The 23819-nt window shown below is 47.8% G+C and overlaps 1 protein-coding gene and 1 long non-coding RNA gene across 2 annotated transcripts in view; one reads left to right on the top strand and one right to left on the bottom strand.

The window, feature by feature from the left end:
* LOC100847357 (uncharacterized) overlaps positions 1–11013 on the bottom strand; it is a 55744-nt gene extending 44731 nt beyond the window's left edge. Inside the window, exon 1 of the long non-coding RNA XR_139674.6 lies at positions 10575–11013. This is a non-coding gene — a long non-coding RNA (uncharacterized lncRNA). The remainder of the gene's footprint in view (positions 1–10574) is intronic.
* A 115-nt stretch (positions 11014–11128) lies between these two features.
* Positions 11129–17081, top strand: TMEM200C (transmembrane protein 200C). Its single transcript, NM_001206659.2, has 2 exons — positions 11129–11595; positions 14445–17081. Exon 2 carries the CDS (start codon positions 14550–14552, stop codon positions 16326–16328), a length of 1779 nt encoding a protein of 592 aa, NP_001193588.2. The 5' UTR covers positions 11129–11595; positions 14445–14549; the 3' UTR covers positions 16329–17081.
* The last annotated feature ends 6738 nt before the right edge of the window (positions 17082–23819 follow it).

Below are 23819 nucleotides of genomic sequence, written 5' to 3'. Positions count from 1 at the left end.
AATTGAATCCAAGTGAGGCCAAAACCTAAAAACCAAACACAGCAGCTTCTGTTTGTGGACATGGTAATTTTACTACCTTTTGTGCAGACCAGAGTTTCTAGAAAACACAGTGGCCGAATGAATATTACAAAAATGACTGATACCCTGTCTCCACAGCTTGAAGTAAGAATAAGATGAACCAGAAGACAGGATGGTGTCTTTAAAAGCCAGCTAGTGTTTTCTTCAAATCCCGTTGTTCAATACCAACTATTCAATATTATGCATCATTTAAATACTGCATTAATATGTATGGTGTCCAAGAGGTTATGCAACGTGTCCTTGAGACTTTTTTTTTAATGGCTGCAAAAGCAAAGAGGGAATCAAATTATCCAGTTTGATTTTATACATCTTTTAAATAAATAGCACACTGAAGGATCACCCAGGAAAAGGGTACAAAAAGTATCGTTTCAAAGTGGTTTAGAATCCCATCTTGCTCAGAGCCCGAAAGGCTAGCTGACATTTCCATGTCTACGTGCTGGTAGAGACAGGCACAGAAAACCAGAAAGCTGGCTCCACTGATGGAATCCTTGGAGCTTTGTAACTTCCTCTGACTTGAGATACATGATTCTGTGTACCACCCTGGGCCCCACTCCCCTTTCACCTGTACCCTCAGCCTTTGCAGATTCCTGGAGAGATTCCTTCACTGCCTACTAGGGTAAGCCATAGAGAGTCTATAAGTTCTAATACTTCTAAAGTCAGCCATTAAATGCACAGTCTGATGTGTACCCTCTTAAAGTGATTGCTGCAAATGACCATCTTTTCTAATCCTCCTCCTATGGTTTGTGAATTCTGTCTTGATGATAATATACTTATTTCTGTAAATGGGAAAAACATCATTTCCTTGGGGAAAAAAAAAAGGTTAGAGCTGTAACACTGATTGGTATTTAATTTCCATAAAGTATAATTTTTCTATCATTTCATTCATATTAATGTCATCAAAAGCCAGAAGTTATAAGTGATTGGGAGGCATTGGAAAGCAATCTGACACAGGTTCCCTTTGGTGAGCGGAATAAATGAAGCTCTTATATGATATGCTGGAAACAGTCAGAATGCTACAGACCTTTCGGTGGCCCAACCCTAATCCCGGAAGGAAGTGGCTCTGGAGAATAATAAAAACCAGGAATATTTTGAAGCATTACCTCTGCTTTCTCTGCGTATCATTTTCCAGTATACCATACCAGTGTTTCCCTTCTGCAAAAAACTGTGTAATCACTTTATTTTGCCTGTCAAGAAATCATGGTGGCATCTTTCTCGCTGGAAAATAACTTCTTGTGATACTTTTCCGACGTCGTGGTATTTCTGTCTTCTTCAATATAAAGAAGCCAACTGAAATTGTTGTCAGTAAGATTTTATAGAAATTCAAAACTAAATTAAGTGTGGGAAAATACTGCATGCTTTCTCCCTTCAGAAAAAAATTTATATTAATATTACTTTGAGCCTACTTTAATCATGTAACTCTTCTGTGGTTCTGACAAGAGTTTCACTGGGTTAAAATACTCTATCAAGGCTGAGTTACTGGCTTTATATGTTAGATATCTATGTATTCTGTGATGGTCATTTGGGGCAGGCAGTCTTCTCCTTTGCTCTGACTGTATTTATACTCTAAAAGGAATGTGAATGTATTATAGTTGTTGCAATGGGGTCATCCGAAGGGGGTGTGCATTAAGAAATTAACTCTAAAATGCAAAATTAATTGTTCATTGTGATTGTTTGGCTTCCAATGATCTTGAGCCCCAAATATGCAGATTCTATCGTTACATGATCAGTAAGTCAGCAGCGGGGATTCCAGCACTGTGAGGTTATGTGAGGCCACCATATAACCTGAACAGTGGAGCAAAGCCTGGGGCTCACAGAATGCTTGCAGTGGCCCAGGTGTGAGATTGAGGAAACCCAAGCCCACTTCAAAACATAATTTTAAAATATCTGAGCCATTTTCCAAGTGTAGATACATTTTAATTTATCTTCATATTTTGAATAAAATGATATAGGTTTATAATATCAACTTCTCTCCTGACATAACAGGCATAATTTTTTCCCCACTCTTTTGTTTCAGAAAGGAAGCAATGATCTAAGTTTCCAATATGACCTTGAGATATATTCTGGTGAGGACTCCTTTCATAGTGATACTTAAGATGATCAACCTCCAAAATATACAAGCAGCTCATGCAGCTCAATATCGGAAAAACAAACAACCCAATCAGAAGTGAGCAGAAGACCGAAACAGACATTTCTCCCAAGAAGACGTACAGGTGACAATCAAGAGGCATATGAAAAGATGCTCAACTTAGCTCTGCTGCTGCTGCTGCTGCTAAGTCGCTTCAGTCGTGTCTGACTCTATGTGACCCCATAGACGACAGCCCACCAGGCTCCCCCGTCCCTGGGATTCTCCAGGCAAGAACACTGGCTGCTGCTGCTGCTAAGTCGCTTCAGTCATGTTCAACTCTGTGCGACCCCATAGATGGCAACCCACCAGGCTTCCCCGTCCCTGGGATTCTCCAGGCAAGAACACTGGAGTGGGTTACCATTTCCTCCTCCAATGCATGAAAGTGAAAAGTGAAAGTGAAGTCCCTCAGTCATGTCCGACCCTTAGCGACCCCATGGACTGCAGCCCACCAGGCTCCTCAGTCCATGGGATTTTCCAGGCAAGAGTACTGGAGTGGGTTGCCATTGCCTTCTCCCAACATAGCTCTACTACTACTACTACTAAGTTGCTTCAGTCGTGTCCGACTCTGTGCGACCCCATAGACTGCAGCCCACCAGGCTTCTCCGTCCATGGGATTCTCCAGGCAAGAACACTGGAGTGGGTTGCCATTTCCTTCTCCAATGCATGAAAGTGGAAAGTGGAAAGTGAAAGTGAAGTCGCTCAGTCATGTCCGACTCCCAGCGACCCCATGGACTGCAGCCCACCAGGCTCCTCCATCCATGGGATTCTCCGGGCAACAGTACTGGAGTGGGGTGCCATTGCCTTCTCCAACATAGCTCTAGAGAAAAGCAAATCAAAACCACAATGAGGTATCTACATCTCACAGCGGTCAGAATGGCCATCATCAGAAAATCTGCAAAAAAAAATAAATGCTGGAGAGGGTGTGGAGAAAAGGGAACCCTCTTGCTTTGTTGGTGGAAATGTTGGAGGCAATGTTGGAGGAAATCCCTATTCAATACAGCCCCTATGGAGAAAAGTACGAGAGTCCTTTAAAAAACTAACCACAAAAATTACCATATGACCCAGCAATCCCACTACTGGGCATCTACCCTGAGAAAACCACAATTCAAAAAGATACTTAAAATGAAATACAGGTTTTTATTGGTCAATACTTTGTCCTTGGACAGGTATAATAAAGGTCTCTTAAGTCACCCTAGTCAGTCAATTTAATTTCACAAGTCCATAGTCACATACACAAACATTTGCATTTTTCCAAACATACGACAAGAACAATATCCGGCACCCACACAAGTAGTTGTTCAGCCTCTGTTTTTGCAGGAGGGGAGGGGGGCTGGCTTTGATGAGAATTAAGTTGGAAAGTGGAGAACAGAATTAAAAGGGATCCAGACCCTGCCTTCTGAGACAATGAATAGGAGATACGCATATGAAAATACCATTGGCTTCCATCAGAAAGGAAATGAAAATATTTATCTCAAGCTTTACAAATACAATTAAAGCCATTTCCAGTCCCATCTATGGAGGAAGTGATCATCTTGCTGAGGCTCAGCAACCGAAGGCAAAGGAAAAGCAAACATGCTTCAGGAAATTCCCACAAACAAACCAAAACACAATGGCTGCAGGAGCAGCGTGGGGCTCCAAAGATGAGACGAGCGTGTCAGTCACCAGCCCCTGCCTGGCTGGGCTCACTGGGAACCGCAAGGCACTCTGGGAAACTCTTCTCTGTCTTTGGATCAGACCCAAACCTCGCAGGTGGCTTCTGCTCTCCACTCTGTCTCCAGGACCCACGATGAGCCCTGTAAAGATTCCCCACCATCATCACCAGCACTAACACCTGACTAAGGCTGCACAGACATTAATACCTGTACCCCAAGCAACACCTACAGCAGTGGCCCCAAAATTTCCACATAGAACAGGCTTAGCGATAGGATGGGATGAGAAACCTTGCCATAGCAAGTACTCGGTTTTTACTTCTATATATTCATTTAGAGGTGTTCTGGGGAATGGTAGAGATGATGGGGACCAGAGGACCTTTTCTTCCCCAAGCTGCCCCCGACTATCTCGTTTCCTCCCCACAACCACCTTGCAAGAGACGAGTCAGACAATCAGACACTTGGGTATCTAATAATGTATCTAACATCCCATAACTAGAAGGGGCAGGACTACCTGAGTGTGAAGGGTCTGAACCCAAAGAGTGGTCCCAGAGTAGAGTGAACTTGATCTTTCAGAAAACTGGACTCAAGCCTCACCTCCACCAAACCTATTTCCTAGACTGATACAGACACCTCCAAAAGACACAGGTTTTAATTTCTTCTTTCATTTGAGCTAAAAAACATGCTGCTGCCCCATGTAAGAAACACATATTTGGTCACAGACGTTATGTACATCTGCGTGCACTTTGTGAAATAAAGAGTTCAAGGCAAAATTCCTTCTCTCACACCTGGATGCCTGTAAAGATGGGAGATGAGGTGAACCCCAGGTAGTGCTGATGCTGCTGGTCCATGGACCACATGAGAGAAGCAAGGGACTAGAGCATCTGAAGGGCTCTTCCCATTCTGAGCATCTTAACATCAGTGGCATGCTTGGCCCCTACTCCTGGGCCTCTTATACTCATCAGAGAGCTTATGTTCATGTCCCGACTGCTCACATGTCCAGTTCTATGCCTTCCCTCCATTGACCCAAATCTACCTCAGGTCAAGGGTGGGAGCCACGAGGTATTCCTGACCTAGCTTTTTCTCCCCAGTGATCATTATCTTCTAAAGTCCTCTAGCGCTTAGAGATTTTGCCCTCTTGCCCTGCATTGGTCACTAGTTATTTTTTGATGACTCTTAACTAAATTACAGGCTAACAGGGCCATGTCCCTTAATCTTTTCTTTTCCTGGGGAATACTCTTAAATGGTCAGCTCCTTTTCAGCCTTCAGTTCTCAGTACAGACACCACTCCTTGGCAAGATCTTCCCTGAATATCTGATCTAAGTTATTCTCTCCTGCTGCCTCCTTTCACCAGTCACAGCGCCCTCTTTTAATTTCTTCATAACACTCATCAAGCTTTGAAATTTTCTCAGTTGTTTGCTTCAAACTCTTCTATTACCTACCTGCCCCCTTCCCAGAGAGGGACCTTGTTTACCTGTTTATCACCCTACCCCCAGTGCCTAGAAGAGTAACTATAACATAGTAACTGCTCAGTAAATATTTGTTGAGTGAATAAATGCAAGAATCAAAAAGCTGGGTACACAAGAGGCAATTAAAATAAAATGTTTGCAGGATGAGTCTGAGACTCGTCATCCAAGCTCTAGTCTTGGTTTCTTTACTTTTGAAAAGGAGTTCCGTGTCTGTGTGTTTCTCCCTTCCTGCTGGGAACTCACAGCAGCTCACATCACAGTTAATTTTGAAAGGAGCTCCGACATGCGAGTTCCTATTAGTTTTCAGTAGGACAAGTTTTCTATCTGGAGTGCTCATGGATTATTAGAAATAATGGGGACAGCCTTGGTGTGGATGTTTGGCATATGTTTTGGGAACACAGAGCACATTTAGTTGTAAGCTTCTTCTTGGCTGTTCTGTTGTTGGTGCCCTCTCTGCAAAGCCCTTTCCAAGCTCGGCTTTGATGTGCTTTCAGCTGTGCCAACACACCCTGGTTTCTCATTTCAGACCTCAATTATCTTATGAGGCACACAATCCAGCTTTGATGGTGTCCATGGAAAATGATAGAAAATACAGGCCGTCGGGGGAAAGTGAATGTACAGAAAGGAACCTTCTTATTAGAGAAGACAACCCCCAGTCAGTCTCTTGGTGACTTGCAAAATTAAGAATGAATGGGGCTGGAGGCAGAAAGCGAAGGCTGTCTCTATCACACACCCCGTTTGTCTGGAATGGAGGTAGAGGTGCCTGGCTGATATGTTTCATCATTCCCTTTCCTCTGTGGTGGAAGTGTTCTGGCTTGAACTCTGACATGTTTCAGAAGCACAGGAAAACAGGCTGGATCATGACCTTGACACAGCATGAGTTCACCCTTAGTTTTCAAACAGAAGTTCTCGAAAGTGATGCTGAGTTCCTTCTCCCAGAGGTTCATTTGTGGGCCTCTGGGGAATGGAGGCAGAGGCAAACGCCCGTCCCTCTGGGACAGCAGCGTCGCTGGGGAAGGGCTGGAAACACAAACCGTGTAATCTGGAACTGTGAGAAACAGTTTCCCACCCTTGGGCTTCCAAGTTCTGCTTCATCCAGGCTCTGCCGGGTGTCTTCTTGCCTATTCTGTTCCAAAAGAAATCTAATGGGGCTTTAACCCACTGTTGCATTTCCTATTTTATCAAACTGTATTATCCTCTGTATGTGCCATGAAAAAAAAGCCTGAGGCTAACAACGTATGTAATGGTGGGATGCAGATCGAAGACTGTGCCTGGTGAAATCTACATTTCAGATAAACAACAGAGAGCTTCTGAGTGTATGTTCCACCTAAGATTTTATTTGCTAAATCTGGTGCTTGGTTTATTGTTTTCTCTGATTGGGTTTTTGTTTGTCATGTTTTTTAATTGGCTGGGGTATGGAGAAGGAAGTAGGAAAGAGGAGGAGTGAGATATCTGGTGTCCCATGCTCAACCTTGGGATAGTGTTTTTTTCCCTTCTGCGGCGATGCCAGAAAAAAGCTTTGAAGTCTCTTCTGTGAATCCCTGAAACGTCCAGTCTGAAGAATGTCCTCTTGGTTGTGTTTTTGCAAACTCCTACGCTGACTCTAGAGTGACTTGAGTTTGCAATCTGGGTTCTCCAGCACTGAAATGAAAGGGCCCTAGTAATTGCAAAATGAGTGAGGTGGCAATGGGGAGAGGGCTTTCACCCCCGCCCTCCTAGAGAGTGGGCTTCTTAAGTGACACTGAGCCAAGGCCATGTGGGTCATGAGGGCAACGTTGCTCAGTTACAATAGCCAATCCTGTAGCCACATTTCAGAGTGATTAAGGGTAGGGACCTCCCACATCAATGTTGGTGAATGTGAACAGAACTTGAGAGGGAGGGTAACAAGGTGGGAGAAGAGGTTCAGACTACCAAGGAAGATGGCTAAATGTAATGAGTGTTAAGGTGAAGGTGAAAGTCACTCAGTCATGTCCAACTCTTTGAGACCCCATGGACTATACAGTCCATGGAATTCTCCAGGCCAGAATACTGGAGTGGGTAGCATCTCTCTTCTCCAGGGGATCTTCCCAACCCAGGGATCGAAGCCAGGTCTCCCGCTTGCAGGCAGATTCTTTACCAGCTGAACCACAAGGGCAGCCCAAGAATTCTGAAGTGGGTAGCCTATCCCTTCTCCAGTGGATCTTCCTGACCCAGGAATCAAATCAGGGTCTCCTGCATTGCAGGAGGATTCTTTATCAGCTGAGCTACCAGGGAAGCCCAATGAGTGTTAATCACATGCTAAACATTAGTGAGAAGGAAATGGCAGCCCACTCCAGGGTTCTTGCCTGGAGAATCCCAGGGACGGGGGAGCCTGGTGGGCTGCCGTCTATGAGGTCGCACAGAGTTGGACACGACTGCAGCAACAAACATTAGTGAACGTGAACTAACCTTGCTTAATCCTCACAATAATGCTATGAGGCAAGCGTGTGTCATGATCCCAATACATATGGGGAAACTGAGGCAGAGAAGCCAACACCACTGACTTATTTGATTAAATTCCATACTTAGTGTGTGGAGGATACGAACTGGTTCCAGAACACACGCCTCCAAACTACCTGCAACTGAAAAACCTGAGAGATCAGAGCGTGGGGAGAAGCAGGAATTGCGGGGCTGCAGACATGGGCAGGCTTCTCCCACTGCACACTGTTATCCTCTCTCCTGTTCTGTTCACATTCACCACCAAGGACCCTGGCAGGCTGCCCACCACCACGTCTCCTCCTGAGCCCCCCAGGCAAATACAGACAGGTGAGCCAGTCCAGGTTGAGGACATGACCAAGGGAAGTAAATGGATTGTGAATTACATATACTACATAAGGGTTATTTTTAAGAAAGAGCAGATGAAAGGCTTCAGTTCAGAGTTTAATCCAACTAATCTAAGCTCATACTGTTCTCAGTTTAGTTAGTTAAAACTAGTCAATCCTAGACTAGGAAATCAACCCTGAATATTCATTGGAAGGACTGATGCTGAAGCTCCAATACTTTGGCCACCTGATGTGAAGAACTGACTTACTGGAAAAGACCCTGATGCTGGGAAAGGTTGAAGGCTGGAGCAGAAAGGGACGACAGAGGATAAGACGGGTTGGATGGCATCACCGGCTCAATGGACATGAGTTTGAGTGAGCTCCAGGAGATGGTAAAGGACAGGGAAGCCAGGCATGCTGCAGCCCATGTGGTCACAAACACTAAGTCGAATGCAACTTAGCAACTGAACAACAAAACTAAGTTCATCTTTTTCCTCTTCTTTTTTCCCAAGGCCCTCATTTCTCTCCTGTTGCCACATGTTCTGAATGCCCGGCTGAGCCCTCAGTTCTATAAACACTGATGAACTCTTATGAGTAGGTAGTCTTCACCCTTCAGTATCCAGCAGGGAGAAAGAGGGGGTGTCCCACAACCTCTGAAATCACCCCAATTGAACGGCCAGTGAAATCAGAAAAAAAGTAACTCCAGAAGAGAACCATTGTTCTTTTCAAAATAACCACATCACTTGCAAACCCATGGGAATGTATGTTGATATGATATTATTACAGAGAGGATAAAGGACTGCACTGGAAACCAGATGTGATCTGATTTCCTGATACCCTGAGCTGAAAACAAAGAAAATAACTGAAGATGATACACTCAGGTGAAATGTAACAGTTCAAAGTTCCAAAGAACTCCAGTTTGGAAGGAAGCCTTTGAATAATAAACCATGACTCTTACTGCAGTCATCCACAGAAGAAGAGTATGTCCCAAGGCCTGTTTGTCTAGAAAAGCATTTTTTTCCTTTCTCCCTAAATCCCTCAGATAAATTTTAACTGTGCCAATGATGGCTATCATTTCTGCTGAAATTTGAAACTGTTAATGGCTTAATCCACCTCAGACCCTAATGAAGTTCTGCAATGCCATTCCTGTTTACACAGCTCAGCAGAGGCCAGTGAGGACAGGACTTGCCACCCGTGGCCCCTGGCAGCCAGTTGTGTAATGAAATGATATCTCAGATCCAGTCTTTGTGCACATCACCAGATTTTTATTGGCATTCAAGAAGTCTGGAGGGCTTCTCTGATGGCTCAGTGGGTAAAGAATCTGCCTGAAGTCTAGATGTTCCGAGCCAAAAAAAAAAAAAAAAAGCACCTTGAAAATGACTACTAGACCAGGTGATTTCTCCTTTGCAGTGATTTCTCTGAAAGGAAACACTCTATTGTGGAACTGAAAACTTTCCCTTCATTTTGACTTGTTTTCTAGCGTCTGAATAGGAACAGAGGTAGAAGGAGGTGGGCTCTGATCACTCCATCATTATCCAGCTTCAATATTTGCTTGGAAAGGGAGACGGACGCCACCTTCCAAACATGCAGATGCATGGTTTCCTTTGAGGGAAATACTTCTCCTCCACCCCCTCCGGCCTCCCCACCGTCTCCACACCCACCTCACACATCAAGTGTCCACATTTCTGTCTTTAAACCCATAAATGTTTGGTCTTTATTGTTCTTTTTGCAAAATGCAAGCTCTAGCGGTAAACACAAGAGGATGCCGTGTACCTTGGAGAACAATCTTGTCCCTGACGCTGCGGGCTGCAAGGCCCTCCCGGGTGGGCTTCGTGAATCCTTGAACAGGCAAACTCAGAATACACAACAGCCTCTACCACCACCACCACCACCGCAGCCCACCCCAGCAATATATTTCTGTCTGGGCCCCAAAGTTCAGACAGCACCTGCTCTTCTGTTGCTTTATTCTTGAACCCTGGCTGTCCTATTTCAATAGATAATTGAAATCTTTCTTACTTTCTTCTCAATTCTCCATGGGGAAATTCCACTTTGAAATGCTCGCTTTCCTGTCATTTTTACTTTACAGTTGAGAGGGCAGGGATGAGCCAGGAAACAAGACTCCTCTCTCCCTCTCGCTTTTTCAAAAATGACGTAGGGAGTTCGGACGGCCTCCCTCCCCCCACCTCCCGTCTCTGATGCTAACCCTGATTCCTGGAGAATTGCAGTTTTCCTTTGCAAGCTTGCTGATGAGCGCGCGGGTCGGAGCAAGAGGGGCTGCCAAGCGAGAGCCCCGGAGCCGATTCTAATCTCCGATGAGCCCCAGCTGCCCGAGTCCGGGGGAGCGGCCACAAAAGCCCGGCGGGGCTGGAGCGCGTGGACAGCGGACAGCGGCGGCCACGAGCCCCGCGGGGCGCGCGGCGCGGCGGGGGCGGCTCCCCTCGGCCCGGCCTGACTTCGCTGGGGGACAACTTACTGTGTTCGCTGTGCGTCCACACTGCCAACTCCCGAGTGGGAGGGGGGAGACAGCGCAGGCTGTGTCGTGTCCAGGAGTCGAGGCAACAAAAGAGGAAGAGAGGAGAGGAGAGGCGGGGTGGCAGGGAGGCAAGGAGACGCGGGCGCTACCCTCGGATGTTGATGGGGAGCCCCCCCGGGAGCAGCGGCCCGTCCTTTGGGGACCCTCCGGCCCGCGGCTCAGACAGGTAGTTGGGAGGGAAAGAACAAAGCTCCAGCCCCGGGCAGGCGGCGGTCCCGGGGCGCCCCAGGGGCGGGGAGGGCCGAGGCTGAGGCGCCCCGCGCCCTGCCCTCTCCGCGCGCCCCCGGCCCGGGCCCCCTCCTCCGCCTCCCCTCGCGCCTCCTCGTTCCTGGGGAAGCGGTTCTTCCGAAGGGACGCGCGCCGGCGGGAGAGGAAGTGTGGAGGGGGAGACCGGCGAGGCGGGGAGACGGGAGCCAGGGAGGAGGCGGGAGGCGGGGCGGGGCGGGGGGCGGGTGCGCCCCCGAGCCGCCTAGCCGGGCCGGGTACCGACTGCCATCCTGCAGCGATTTCCCTGTGTCATGGCTCCGGTCTCTTAGCAACCGCCGCGGGTCCGGCCGCCCCGAGCCGCTCTCCCCGCCGCCGCCGCCGCCGCGGGCTCAACTCCACCCGGCGGTGCCCGGCGCGCAGCAGCCACACAAAGAGGCGCGGGGCCGACCAGCAGGCAGGGCCGGACTAGGGGCCGGGGCGGCGGGGAGAGCGGCTCCGGGCGGGATGCGGGATGCAGAGAACCTGACACTTCTTGAAAACTCCGGGAAATGGCTCCCGCCCCGGCGCCGGAGAGGGATGCGCACCCGGGGCTGACGCTCGCCCCCGCCGGGATGCTGAGCCGCGCTCGCACCGAGGGCCCCGCGGCGCTGTCCCCGCGCTCCGCCGGCGGCTCTGGCTCGAAAAGTTTCTCCATGGTTCCTTTGTGTCGCCCGAGCGCCCGTTCGCCGGCCCCGACCTGCCCCCGTCTTCCCGGGTAAGTGAGCGATATTCTTGGCTTCCAGAGCTGCCATCTTGAGTCGTTCTGTCCGTCCCCCCGGACGCCCCCTCCCCAGCCCCCGGCCCCAGCCCGGGTCCCCCGCGCGGGTGTTCGGGACACTCGTGTTCCTGGGCGGGCTACGCGGCACGCGCTGCCGGGATACAAGCGAGTTCAGGATTGCCCTCACTTCGCTCCCGCCTGGCTTCGTTCCAGAGGCGGACTCCCAGCTGCTGCACTCATGTGACTCCAACATAAATAAGCAGACCTAAAAGGAAGGGCAAGGGGGGCTCGCTGCCCTGCCGGGGAGGGGCCGGGGGTATTGAGGACCCGGGCAGGGCAGGGCGCTTCCAGTCCTGTGGGCTCGGAGCAGCAGACACCGAGTGGGGCTTAATCCGTCACGAGCCGAGAACTTGAACGTCTCTCTTGGAAGCAGTTGTATTTTTAGACATCCCTCCTTTCTTTTCCCCCAGCCTCCATTACTTTGCCGCGGAAAGACCAGCACCAGGCTGTAAATTGCTAGGGCAGCCGAGCTCGAATGCTAAGTTTGTTTTCCTTCATTATGCACGAAGAAAACCTCCAAGGTGGTTCTTCCTCGCCATCTGACCTTTGTCAGTATTTCCCCGTCAGATGGAGACACGTTATAAAGGAGTTCAGGCTTCAGCAGAGCTGAAGGAATAATAAACTAGGGAGTTAATTACTGGCTATTAAACTAATTTTAAAGAGCTTCTGTAAACGATTGTTGAAATCCGTTCCAGTCTTCCTTACTTTGTACCCAGAGCCAAAGCTGCCTTGTGAGGAGAAAAAACATGTGTGGACCTTCCTCCCCCAAGACATCCAGCATCCCCATCAGTGCCCAACAAAATGTTAGCGCTTCTCTTTTTTCTGGGAGAGCCACCTCGCCAACTGAGGCTGCCTTTGCTTCTAAAATGTCTGGCTCCCCAGTCCTTCTTAAGACAATCACTCATCTCCAGATTATTACATTAAAGATGCTGGAGTTTGTGTATCACTTAAAAAAGCAGTCTTTGCAGTTACAACTACATAATAAATGTGCTTATTTGGGGGGAAGAATGGACAGTAAGCTACTCTTGGATTCTGCTTTGTTTTTGTTTTTTCCCCAATCTCTGCTTACTGGTGCAGCTCCTACTTAAAAACAAAATTCAAAGCGTTTGTAAATGTATTCTCTAAGCCCTCTCTCACCTACCCAGTGTTTAACCCCTCTCTAGCCCACCTCACATTCCTGCTTACTGAAAGCCAACCAAGTTCCAAGGAGATATTGATTTGCAAGCATTGTAAATAGCTGATTGCCATTTGCTTTTCCACCAGTGGAGAAATGCTCTTGTCTTGGTATGATAGAGGGTATCAACGGGCAAAGCTGTTCACCCAGGCACCAACCTAAGCAACCCCCCATTTTCAAAGGGCAGTTTATTCTAAAACATGAATTATTTTATAAAGGATATAATTCCCAAAGGCTTGTGAGTGATATCTAAGCCTTTCAATTTCATACAATGCCCTTAATTTTAGCATCTCTATTATAGGAGGGAACACAACCAGTGGAACAGAAAATGTGTTACTCTGGGGATCCAGCAGGACTGAAATTTTTAGAAGCTGACAGATATCCACAGAGTTGCATCTGTGCTGTTTATCTACCCAGGCTTTATTATAAACCACTAAACTTCCTGTAAGATAGTCCACTGATTGTTGTCCCCCCTCCTTTCCTAAAACTGACCTCATGAGAAAAACATGGGAACTGCTCTCCCTTGGGAGATCCTACAAGCCATCATTATTATGTAGACTGCTGTACATAGTTAATTGCCTCCTCATTTGAATATTTGGATTCTTCAGAATGTGCTGTTGGCACATTAATAAGGGGTCAGAAAGCTATGATGGCAGGTCTTTCTTTTTTTTTAAGATTGGAATTTTCCCACATGAGAAAAAGATCTTTCTCTTGGAGATGCTGGGAGGACTGCTTAAATTCCCTGATGGACTCTAGCACATGATACCTTTAAGGGAGTTCCTCTGAGGGAGGAGAAGAGACCAGAAAGAAGAGCGCAGTTACATAACCTGTTACCTAAAACTAAATATTCCACCCCAAGAAGCTGTCCAGATGTTGCAGGAATGAGATGAGAGGGAAGGGGCTGTGAGAAAGATCAGCTTGCTTGAGAACAGTGATGGCTTGGAGGCAAGTTGGTGGAAGGATTCATGGTCGGAGTACTAACATAGCTCTCCGGTGTTCCCCCAGCCGTGAACTCTTTATTAATTACCTGGGGTAAATAAGCCGCCTGCCATGATATGACTTTTCATTTCCGTCCAGTGAAAGGACTTCTTTTTGTCTTTATGAATCGGTAACTTTTGTGACTGTTTCAGGGACTTTGAAGGCCCCACAGACAAACAGACCCTCCTCTCAGTTAAGAGACTTGGAAGTCTGGGGCGCCCCCCCTTGGGAGACCAGGAGAGCCCGTTCCCACGAGCGCTGAGTCCCCACGTTAGTTTTCACTCATGGTCAGAACTCCGTTGGCTGTCAGCCTGGAGCTTTTGAATTGAGCACTGCTGGAATAGTACCTACAGTGTTCGGGGGATGGGGGAGAAAAGAAGACGTCCTCTCCAAGTGTGTTTAACCGTCTCGGATCAGATACGGCAACAGCGCTTCTCGTCCCTAATCCACTGCCGGCACCCCCTGGTCTCCACGTAGGGCACTCCTGTTAGCGGGTCATGGCCCGGGTATGTGGGAAGGGGTGGGGTGGGGGCTCGCACACGTGGTGGGATCCTGGAGCCGGACTATGGCAGAGCGCGTGGGATGTTGCCGCAGCCAAGCCTACACCTTCTGACTGTCTTCCTCTGCTTTGCAGCAGGAGGAGGTGGAGGAGCGGCTAGTGGGCAGCTGGTGCACCCCACCCCCCCGCCCCCCGCACAGGCCTCCGGCCCCGGGTTAGCCCCACTCTCCACCGCTCGCTATGATCGCCACCGGCGGCCTCCTGAGGATCTCCGCCCGGAAGCAGGACCCCCTCCGGCCCCCGGGCCAGGTCCCCAAGCGCAAGCGGAAAACCAAGAAGAGGCGCAAGAACGACGTGGTGGTGGTGAAGGGCAAGCTGAAGCTGTGCTCCGTCTCCGGGCTCATCGCCCTCTGCGGGATCGTGGTGCTGCTGGTGGGCATCGCCCTGGCGGTGGTGGGCTACTGGCCCAAGGCCAACGGGGCCCACCGGGAGGGGGCTAAACAGCCGCCGCCGCCGCCCGGGGACAGCGGCCCCCGCGTCCCCTCCGTGACCAGCAGCAGCGGGGGCAACAGAAACCGGTCCAGGACCCAGCCGGGGCCTCCGGAAGGTGTCACCGCCAGTTCGGTGGGCGCGCCCAGGAGCACGCCCCCAGCGCGGTCCCCCGCCCCCTCTCCGTCATCCTCCACGTCGGTGGGCTTCTTCTTCCGCGTCTTCTCGGGCTACCTGCACTCCGATAAGCTCAAGGTCTTCGGGCCCCTCATCATGGGCATCGGCATCTTCCTCTTTATCTGCGCCAACGCCGTGCTCCACGAGAACAGGGACAAGGAGACCAAGATCATCAACCTGCGGGACCTCTACTCCACCGTCATCGACGTGCACAGCCTCCGCGCCAAAGACCTGGCGGCCGCCGCCTCGTCCTCCGGCCCCGCCTCGGCGCCCCCCGGGGCCGCGCCGCTCAACGGCTTCCTGGGCTACGTGCAGTCGCGGGGCCTGGAGCTGAAGCCTGGGACCCGCGGCGGCGCCGCCAGGGACGCCTTCGGGGCGGCAGCGATGCTGGCCCGCGGCGCCTGGCCCCACCCCGCGGCCCGGAGCGGGGGTGGCGGGGGGACCCCAGGCGCCGCGTCCCCGCCCGACCTGGTCTCGTCCCCGCGCCGCCCGCGGGAGCCCCCGAGCCTGGCGGAGGCCGTGTACAGCATCTACCGCGAGCGCCCGGGCGTGGCCGGCCGTCGCCGGGCCGCAAGCAGCGGCAGCAGCCCGGTGCCCGGCAGCCCCCCCGAAACCTGGGGGCGCCCGAGCACTGCCAGCTCCCTCGTGGGCTCGTCGCTGAGCGCCTTCGCGCTGCTACCCCTGCCGGGGGACCGCGACGGGGACGCGGGGGCCGCGAGTCGCGGCTGGCAGCGGCCACCCGGGGAGCGTGGCGCCCGGGAGATCCCGCTCGACCTGAGCCTCGCTGACCTCCGGGGCGGTGCCCGGGGCGGCGCGCGCTGGGCGCCCCGCGAGCCGGAGGAGCCGGCGGCCGCGCGCACCGCCAGGGGGCAGGGCGGCCGCCTACCCAGGACCGGCAGGCACGCGGCCCTGCGGCGCCGCAGCACCAGCGGGCTGCCGGACTACCGGGCGGCCTCGTACCCCGAGCCCCCGTCCGCCTCGCGCAGCGCGGACCTGGACTCCAGCCTCCCGGAGCTCGCGGCCTCCCCGGAGTCCCCCGCCCGGCCGGACTCGCCGAGTTCCCATTCTGATGACCCGTCCTGCAGCAATAAGGGCTACACCCCCCTGCGGGAGACTGGCACCTCCCTGGAGTCGATGGGGGACCTGCGGGAGGGTGGAAACCCAGACGGGGAGGCTGCCATCGCCCCGGGGCCGGAGCAGAGACCCCCAGAGGATCCCGGCCAGGAGGTCCCCGAGGCCGAGCCGTCCCAGCCGGTGCAGAGGCAGTTTACAAACAAGGAGAAACTCTACATGATTTCACGGTCTCACGCCTCAGGGGTTGAGGACGGAGAACTGGAGAGTGCTGGCATTTAGGAAGAGAGAGAGAAGATAGGAGAAATGCCCGCAGGAAGCAGGGGGTTTATCCGCGGAAATCGCCCACTACCCAAAGAGCTGCAGAATGTTAGCCTTGAATTGCGTTCACGAGATTCCTGTAGATAATTCCAAGCAATTTTTTTTTCAAAGCAAACTAGTCTTATAGGTCCGATGGTGATTGTATGTTCTCTGAAAACCAAATGTATTAAAAGGTCAGCAATCTAGTTCCTTAGATAAAATTCTCTTAATTTTCTTAGGATCAAAATAATATATTTTTGACAGTAACTGTGCACTTTACTCCAACTTTTTTTTTTTTTTTTAAATCTCTAATCCCCCTGACCTGTACTCTGCCGCTGGTTTTGTCCCTAGCTGCTCGTGAATGACAAGCTTTCTTCCTTCTGTGCTTTTGGGGAGCATAGAAGGGTTTGTCTCAGTTCTCTGAGAACTGATTTTACTCAGTGAAGTCAAAGCCAAAAGCATGAGTTTGAAGAGATCACAGTTCCCTGCCCCACCCCTGTCTGCTCATCCCACCACACAAAGGCCTCTTTATTTTTGAAAAGGGTATTTACATTTTGCTACTAGGGTATCTCATGGAGACTAGAGGCCAGCATCGAGTGGGACCGTTACCTTCCTCAATTCACTATATCAAGTACACAATACTTTATGGAGTATTATCACACCTGTACTGAAAATAGCATTACCATGAAAAAAATCTTTTTTTTAATAAAACAAGTTTCCAAACAAACAGTTAAACATAATATTGCCTCATTTTGCCTCGGAACTAATACTTTAACACATGTAAAGCATGGGGCAGTTCAGCTGGTAAACCTAAGATATTTTGCTATGACACTACTACTGTGATTCAGTGCCATCCTCAGTCATTTCAAGCATATTTTAAACTTAAATACAGAGTAGAATTGAACGTTTGGGAGCATCTCTTCCAAATGAAATATTAAATAAACAGTAATTTTCAACAATGCTTCTACTTTACCTTTAGGATTAATCTACAGAGCACCCAGGCTTCATGTTCTTCTGCCATCCTTTGGCAGTTGACTATTTGATTTTTGCTTTTAAATTCAAGATCTTGAATCCATGTCCTACAAAGGCTAGCAGGTCATGTTTTAATAATGTAGTAGGTTGTTTATGCTTGATATTATTAAAAGTCAATTAGTTAGTTTTCAAGACCAGTAGACAAACACAGTAATTAGTGTACCAGTCTGATGAAACAGGTTCTCCAGTTATGGGTAGCTGAGGCTAGCATTGCAGGAATTTAAAATATTGATTTTCAAGGAAAATCTTGTCAAAGATGAGGTCCTCTTGACCCCCCGGGGTGAAACAGTGGGTCCCAGGGACAGAATGCAGATTCAGGGGTGAAGCTGGACCGCAGCTTTGGGCATTTGCTGGCTGTGTAGCTGTGAACAAGTCACAAATGTTGGGTCTCTGTGATCTCATCTATAAAAGGGGGATAACTAGACATACCAAGGGCTTCCCCAATGGCTCAATGGGTAAAGAATCTGCCTGCAATGCAGGAGACACCGGAGACGAGGGTTGGATCCCTGAGTTGGGAAGATGGCCTGGAAAAGGAAATGGCAAGCCATTCCAGTATTCTTGCCTGGAGAATCCCATGGACAGAGGAGCCTGGGGGTGGGGGGCTGTAGTCCATGGGGTCGCAGAGTCGGACACGACTGAGCGACTAAAAACCACCAGACATTTCACATAGAGCCATGAGGGGTGGAACAAGGAGGTTATGTGGACAGAGCCTGATCGAAAGCTTGGTTCAGAGCAGTACTCAAAGACAGTAGTTACTGAGACTGTTATCGTGATAACGGTGTCTGAATGCATGCTGCAGGAGAGTGGGCCTCCCTCCCACTAAGCTCTAGAAAGCCTGGGCTCAAATCTGGAAGATCCACTTACTATCTGTGTAACCTTAGGCAAATCGCTTAATTCCTCTGGGCCTCTGGTGGATGATATAATCTCTATGATTGCCTTCAGCTCTAAAATCTTTACTTAAATTCAGGGTATTTGTTTTGTCCCGGATACAATCCTATCATATTTGCACAGACAACTTTGCCAAGTGAACATAATACTTCGTCAACTCCATTTAGTGTCACATTCTGTGATCAATTTTTAAAGGGCCTAATTTACTCCCAGATTGAATCTGCATTATGCTCATAACACACTTTAAAGCTGTGGATTAATTTGTTTGACTCTTCCGTAGAGCAAAAGTAAGTTCCCACTAATAAGAGTGACAAACAAAACCACACCGTCAGGTAGTGTTAAATTTCAAGTCTCAATTATTTTATAGCCCTTAACCAAAGTATTTAAAAATCTCCTCATTTTTCTTCTCAATTATCTTGCACACTGGGTACTTCATATACTGAGAGAATCTGATGAGTTGTCTAAAAGGAAAAACATTCTAGTGCTCTAAAATGCTGTTCCTAGTCCTCAAAAAATACACTATCAGATGTTTAGCAAATAATAAACCCACAGCCGCTTAATTTGACTAAATAAGGGTGGGCAGAACATTCATATCTTACAAACTTCAGAAAATTCAGTCCCACCAATTGCCTGGACTTAACAACGCTGATTGCCTCATGATATTGATCAGATTAAATAAAAACTTCTAGCTCACATTGATCTAGATACAGGCCCTCTGAAATTGAGTAACTTCAGCAAACTAATTTAGCTCGGTATCAAGTCACATCTCTCTTAACTACTGAGCAATTTAAATGGAGTTTTTTTTTAACCTGGAAATAAAGAATGAGCCCAATTTTCCAAATCTAGGCTGTCATCAGACCTCAGAAGGAATCCTCTGCAGTTATGATCATAGTGGTACATGATCCTTCCTGTTCACAGGAGCAGAGATCTTCTGCAATAATAATGTTAAATGTTTACTTACTACTTTCTATGGACCAAGTTATCTTCTGCACACTCTAGACATTGATCTCAATAACTCCCCACTCAGCCCTCACTCAGCTCTATGGAGATAGGGCTATTATTACACCCACTTTACAGGGAAAGACACAAGGCATGATGGAGTACTCACCCAGGTTACACAGCTGGTGCACGGTGGAGCCAGGATTTACAATGTTGAGGATTATCTGTATGTGTTGGCATATGCCAGGCTGAAGCTGGCATTTCTAGAGACCATCAAAATATTGTCTACGTTTTTAGCATCCTGCTTGATTCCTTTCCAGAAACCACTGTTGGGGATATCCAGGGAAGAATCAGAATGCACAGCCACTTAAAATCTGGACTTTGCATTTAAGTCTTCAGACTGGGACAGACAAAGCTGTTTTAAAGTCAACTTTGCAGCATTTGTTGAAGAGATCTTAGAGATGACAGAATCAGCCCCCCTCCTTTATTTATACATAAGAACTAGAAAGAGTCATTTGTTTGAAGGCAAACAGCAGTGGCAGGACTAGAATGTTAAAAAGAATTGCAATAATTGGCATATGCATTGCCCCACATCCTGAATTCCTATCAGACTACTCAGCATCTCTGGGTCTCCATTTCCTTCTTCAGACATTGGGAATAACAACTGTGTCCCCCCTCACAGGACTGGATTAAATGGATTCACACCTGTGCAGAGGGCTGACAACCAGCTTGGAAGGTAGAGAGTATTATAAAAAGTTTTTAGAGCTTTATTTAAAATAGAATCAACTGCTAAACAGAATGATTTCATATGACCTTCCTGTTTATTAACAGAATAATGTTAGGTTTGAAATCTAGAGAGTAAGGCAACACGGCATGGTGGCTGGAAGCCTGACTTGGGGTTTGGTTCGGAATATGGGACCTGGGGTCCACATCTGTTCAATGGAAATAATCTTGGAATTAATTATTTAATTAAACTACATAAACTAACATCCGTGAAGGACTTAGAACAACTCCTGGCACAAATAAACCTTTGGTAAATGTTAACTACTGTTATTAAAGGCAAAATAGAAAAAAGTAATTAGTAGGCTAAATTTACTGCTCAGTTGTTAGGGACAACCATATAAACTTATTATACTGGAAAAAAAATCTGTATAATTTAGACATGTTAGAAAAAAGAGAATTTAAAAAGTGAGAATGGAGGCCCCTGCAATGGTCCCCAGTAGACCATGGGATGAACGAGCACTGGATGAGTATTCCTCACGGTCTGGAGTCATAATATTTTGTGACAAACAATGCCTATGCAAACCAGCTTACTTGGCTGGTTTTGGTCAGTTATTTCATTTCCATTTATGGTGGGCTGGTGACATCGAAGAGGCCAAGCTAGCTCCTTCCCACCCTTTCCACCCCCAACTCCCACCCCCATGGTCCCAGCCCCTTTCTATGAGAGGAGCCAGCATGGGAGAAAGTGAGGAGCAGGTGCTCGTGGATTTTCAGAACCATGTCAACAACAGTTCTTTATATACTAGTTTTTCTTGAGTCATTTTGTATAGTTTTTAATGATGGAATTTTGAAACTTTTTAGAGAACTTAAAAAAAATCTGCCAAATACATTAAATTAGAAACCAAGTATGAATTTGCATTTTAATCAGAATAGTATTTTTGCCAAGATATGAAAATATAAATATATACGAATACATTTTACAGTCACGTAAGGAACAGGATTGATCTTCATGGAATTTGTTTTCTTTAGACTCAGGCCATTGTCTGATTGATTGATTTAGGACACAAAATCATGGGTGAATATTTAAACTTTTGAATGACAAACTCTGAAAAGCATTCTAAGGCTTTTCTCCCTTCGTTTCTCTTAGCAAAATCATCTTTTAGGTCCTCTCTTCAAAAAGAATGACTTCCATTTAATAGATATGAAAATTCTATGGGATTTAAGTCACCAGCTTCCCTGGTAAAGAATCTGCCTGCAATATCAGAGACCCAGGTTCCATTCCCAGGTTGGGAAGATCCCCCAAAGAAGGGAATGGCAACCCACTTCAGTATTCTTGCCTGGAGAATTCCACGGACAGAGGAGCCTAGTAGGCTATAGTCCATGGGGTCTTAAAGAGTCGGACACAACTGAGCAACTAACACTTTCAGTTAAGTCACCACAAACTGGGGAGTCCATTTGTACTAATAATTTTAATCAAACAGCTGCCTGACACCTCCAAAGACCTGGGGAGCAACCTCTTCCAGTGTGCTAATTTTCTGCAGTGGCAGAAAAGCCCTGCTCTGGTGTTGGGTCCCTCTGGGCAAGAACCACAGCAGGAACTATAAATGGCCCAACCCTGGAAATTTAGGTTGCATCCCTGAGCCAGGGTTCTCTCATGTTTCTAGAATCTCAGATACATTTATTCAATTTTAAATGGGCTTCCGAAAACCCTCACCCCAGCAACAGTGCCAGCCTGGAATATAGCCCTGTATGGCAAACAGAATATTTGGCTAAACCAATACTAATAGTTTTTTTTTTTTTCTATGTTCATAATGTTACTGTCAAAAGACTAAAAAGCTTAAGCACATCCACCTAGAGCATCATAAAGCCCATGCCCTGTCTCACCACCTGTGTCACTTTATCTGAGCTTCTGATCCTATACTGTGGCCAAGGCCACTAAGGCTGAGACCGTTGACTGTCAACCACAAGAGAGGAAAAAAGTGGGCAGATCCAGGTGTGGAAGAGCTGACATCCTGCAAAAAGACAGAAAAGATAAAGCTAAGCTGGGAAAGCTTTTCTGTTTCACAAACAAGCACTTACTTACACTTGTTTACAGATTATTTGTATGTAGACAAGTGTTTTAAAATGAAACATTATGGTAAATTTTCATTTCAGGTCAGTTGCTCAGTGGTATCCCACTCTTAGGGACCCCATGGACTGCAGGATGCCAGGCTTCCCTGTCCATCACCAACTGCCAGAGTTTACTTAAACTCATGCTCATTGAGTCGGTGATGTCATCCAACCATCTCATCCTCTGTCGTCCCTTTCTCCTCCCGCCTTCCATCTTTCCCAGTATCAGGGTCTTTTCCAATGAGTCAGTTCTTCAAATCAGGTGGCCAAAGTATTGGAGTTTCAGCTTCAGCATCGGTCCTTCCAAAGAATATTCAGGACTGATTTCCTTTAGGATGGACTGGGTGGATCTCCTTGCAGTCCAAGGGACTCTCAAGAGTCTTCTCCAACACCACAGTTCAAAAGCATCAATTCTTCAGTGCTCACCTTTCTTTATAAGACAAGTGTTTTTAAATGAAACATTTTGGTAACTTTTAGTCCTTAGAAAATACTATTTCAGCAAATGTGTGGCTGAATATTTTCCAATATTTAAGAAATTCAAACTAACTATGTATTATTGAAATTAATCCACTTGATATTAGGGACTGCTAAATGTCTAATAATGTTTAATAATGGAAGGAGGGAAATGTATCTGTATATTTACAAAGAATTGTTTTCTGATGAGAAACTCAAGTACCTTTAAACTATATCCATACTTTCAAAGGGAGAAAGTACACAAGTTGTTGTAACTGGTCTGTTCAGTTCAGTTCAGTTGCTCAGTCGTGTCCGAATCTTTGCAACTCCATGAATCCCAGCATGCCAGGCCGCCCTGTCCATTACCAACTCCCGGAGTTCACTCAGACTCATGTCCATCGAGTCACTGATGCCATCCAGCCATCTCATCCTCTGTCGTCCCCTTCTCCTCCTGCCCCCAATCCTTCCCAGCATCAGAGTCTTTTTCAATGAGTCAACTCTTCGCATGAGGTGGCCAAAGTACTGGAGTTTCAGCTTTAGCGTTATTCCTTCCAAAGAAATCCCAGGGCTGATCTCCTTCAGAATGGACTGGTTGGATCTCCTTGCAGTCCAAGGGACTCTCAAGAGTCTTCTCCAACACCACAGTTCAAAAGCATCAATTCTTCGGCACTCAGCCTTCTTTACACATCCAACTCTCACATCCATATATGACCACTGGAAAAACCATAGCCTTGACTAGACGGACCTTTGTTGGCAAAGTAATGTCTCTGCTTTTCAATATGCTATCTAGGTTGGTTATAACTTTCCTTCCAAGGAGTAAGCGTCTTTTAATTTCATGGCTGCAGTCACCATCTGCAGTGATTTTGGAGCCCAAAAAGAATAAAATATGACACTGTTTCCACTGTTTCCCCATCAGGTCCATCAAAGCCAGACAGGCTAAAAAACTACTTTGTCTCAATGTAGGACTTTGGCCATTGCTGTACGTGATAATTGCCTGACTCCATTTTACATAGCTTATAACTCAAGAGAAAACAATTTCAGCTGTAGGAACAAACAACTTTAGCTGAAGCTGCTGTCCTCTGGGTAACCAAATTCATTTTCAGATCAGTTCAGATGTTTAGGGCTTCTATGGTCCTCAGATGGTAAAGAATCTGCCTGAAATGCAGGAGACCTGGGTTCTATCCCTCGGTCAGGAAGATCCCCTGGAGAAGGGAATGGCAACCCACTTCAGTATTCTTGCCTGGAAAATCCCATGGACAGAGGAGCCTGGGGGGCTATATTCCATAGGTTGCAAAGAGTCTCACACACACACATAGGAGGCAGGTAGGCACG

This window comes from Bos taurus, chromosome 24, assembly GCF_002263795.3.
Source record: "Bos taurus isolate L1 Dominette 01449 registration number 42190680 breed Hereford chromosome 24, ARS-UCD2.0, whole genome shotgun sequence".
NCBI classification, from domain to species: Eukaryota; Metazoa; Chordata; class Mammalia; order Artiodactyla; family Bovidae; genus Bos; species Bos taurus.
The sequence above is the reverse complement of the archived record's forward strand: the minus strand, read 5'-3'. Positions and strand labels throughout refer to the sequence as shown.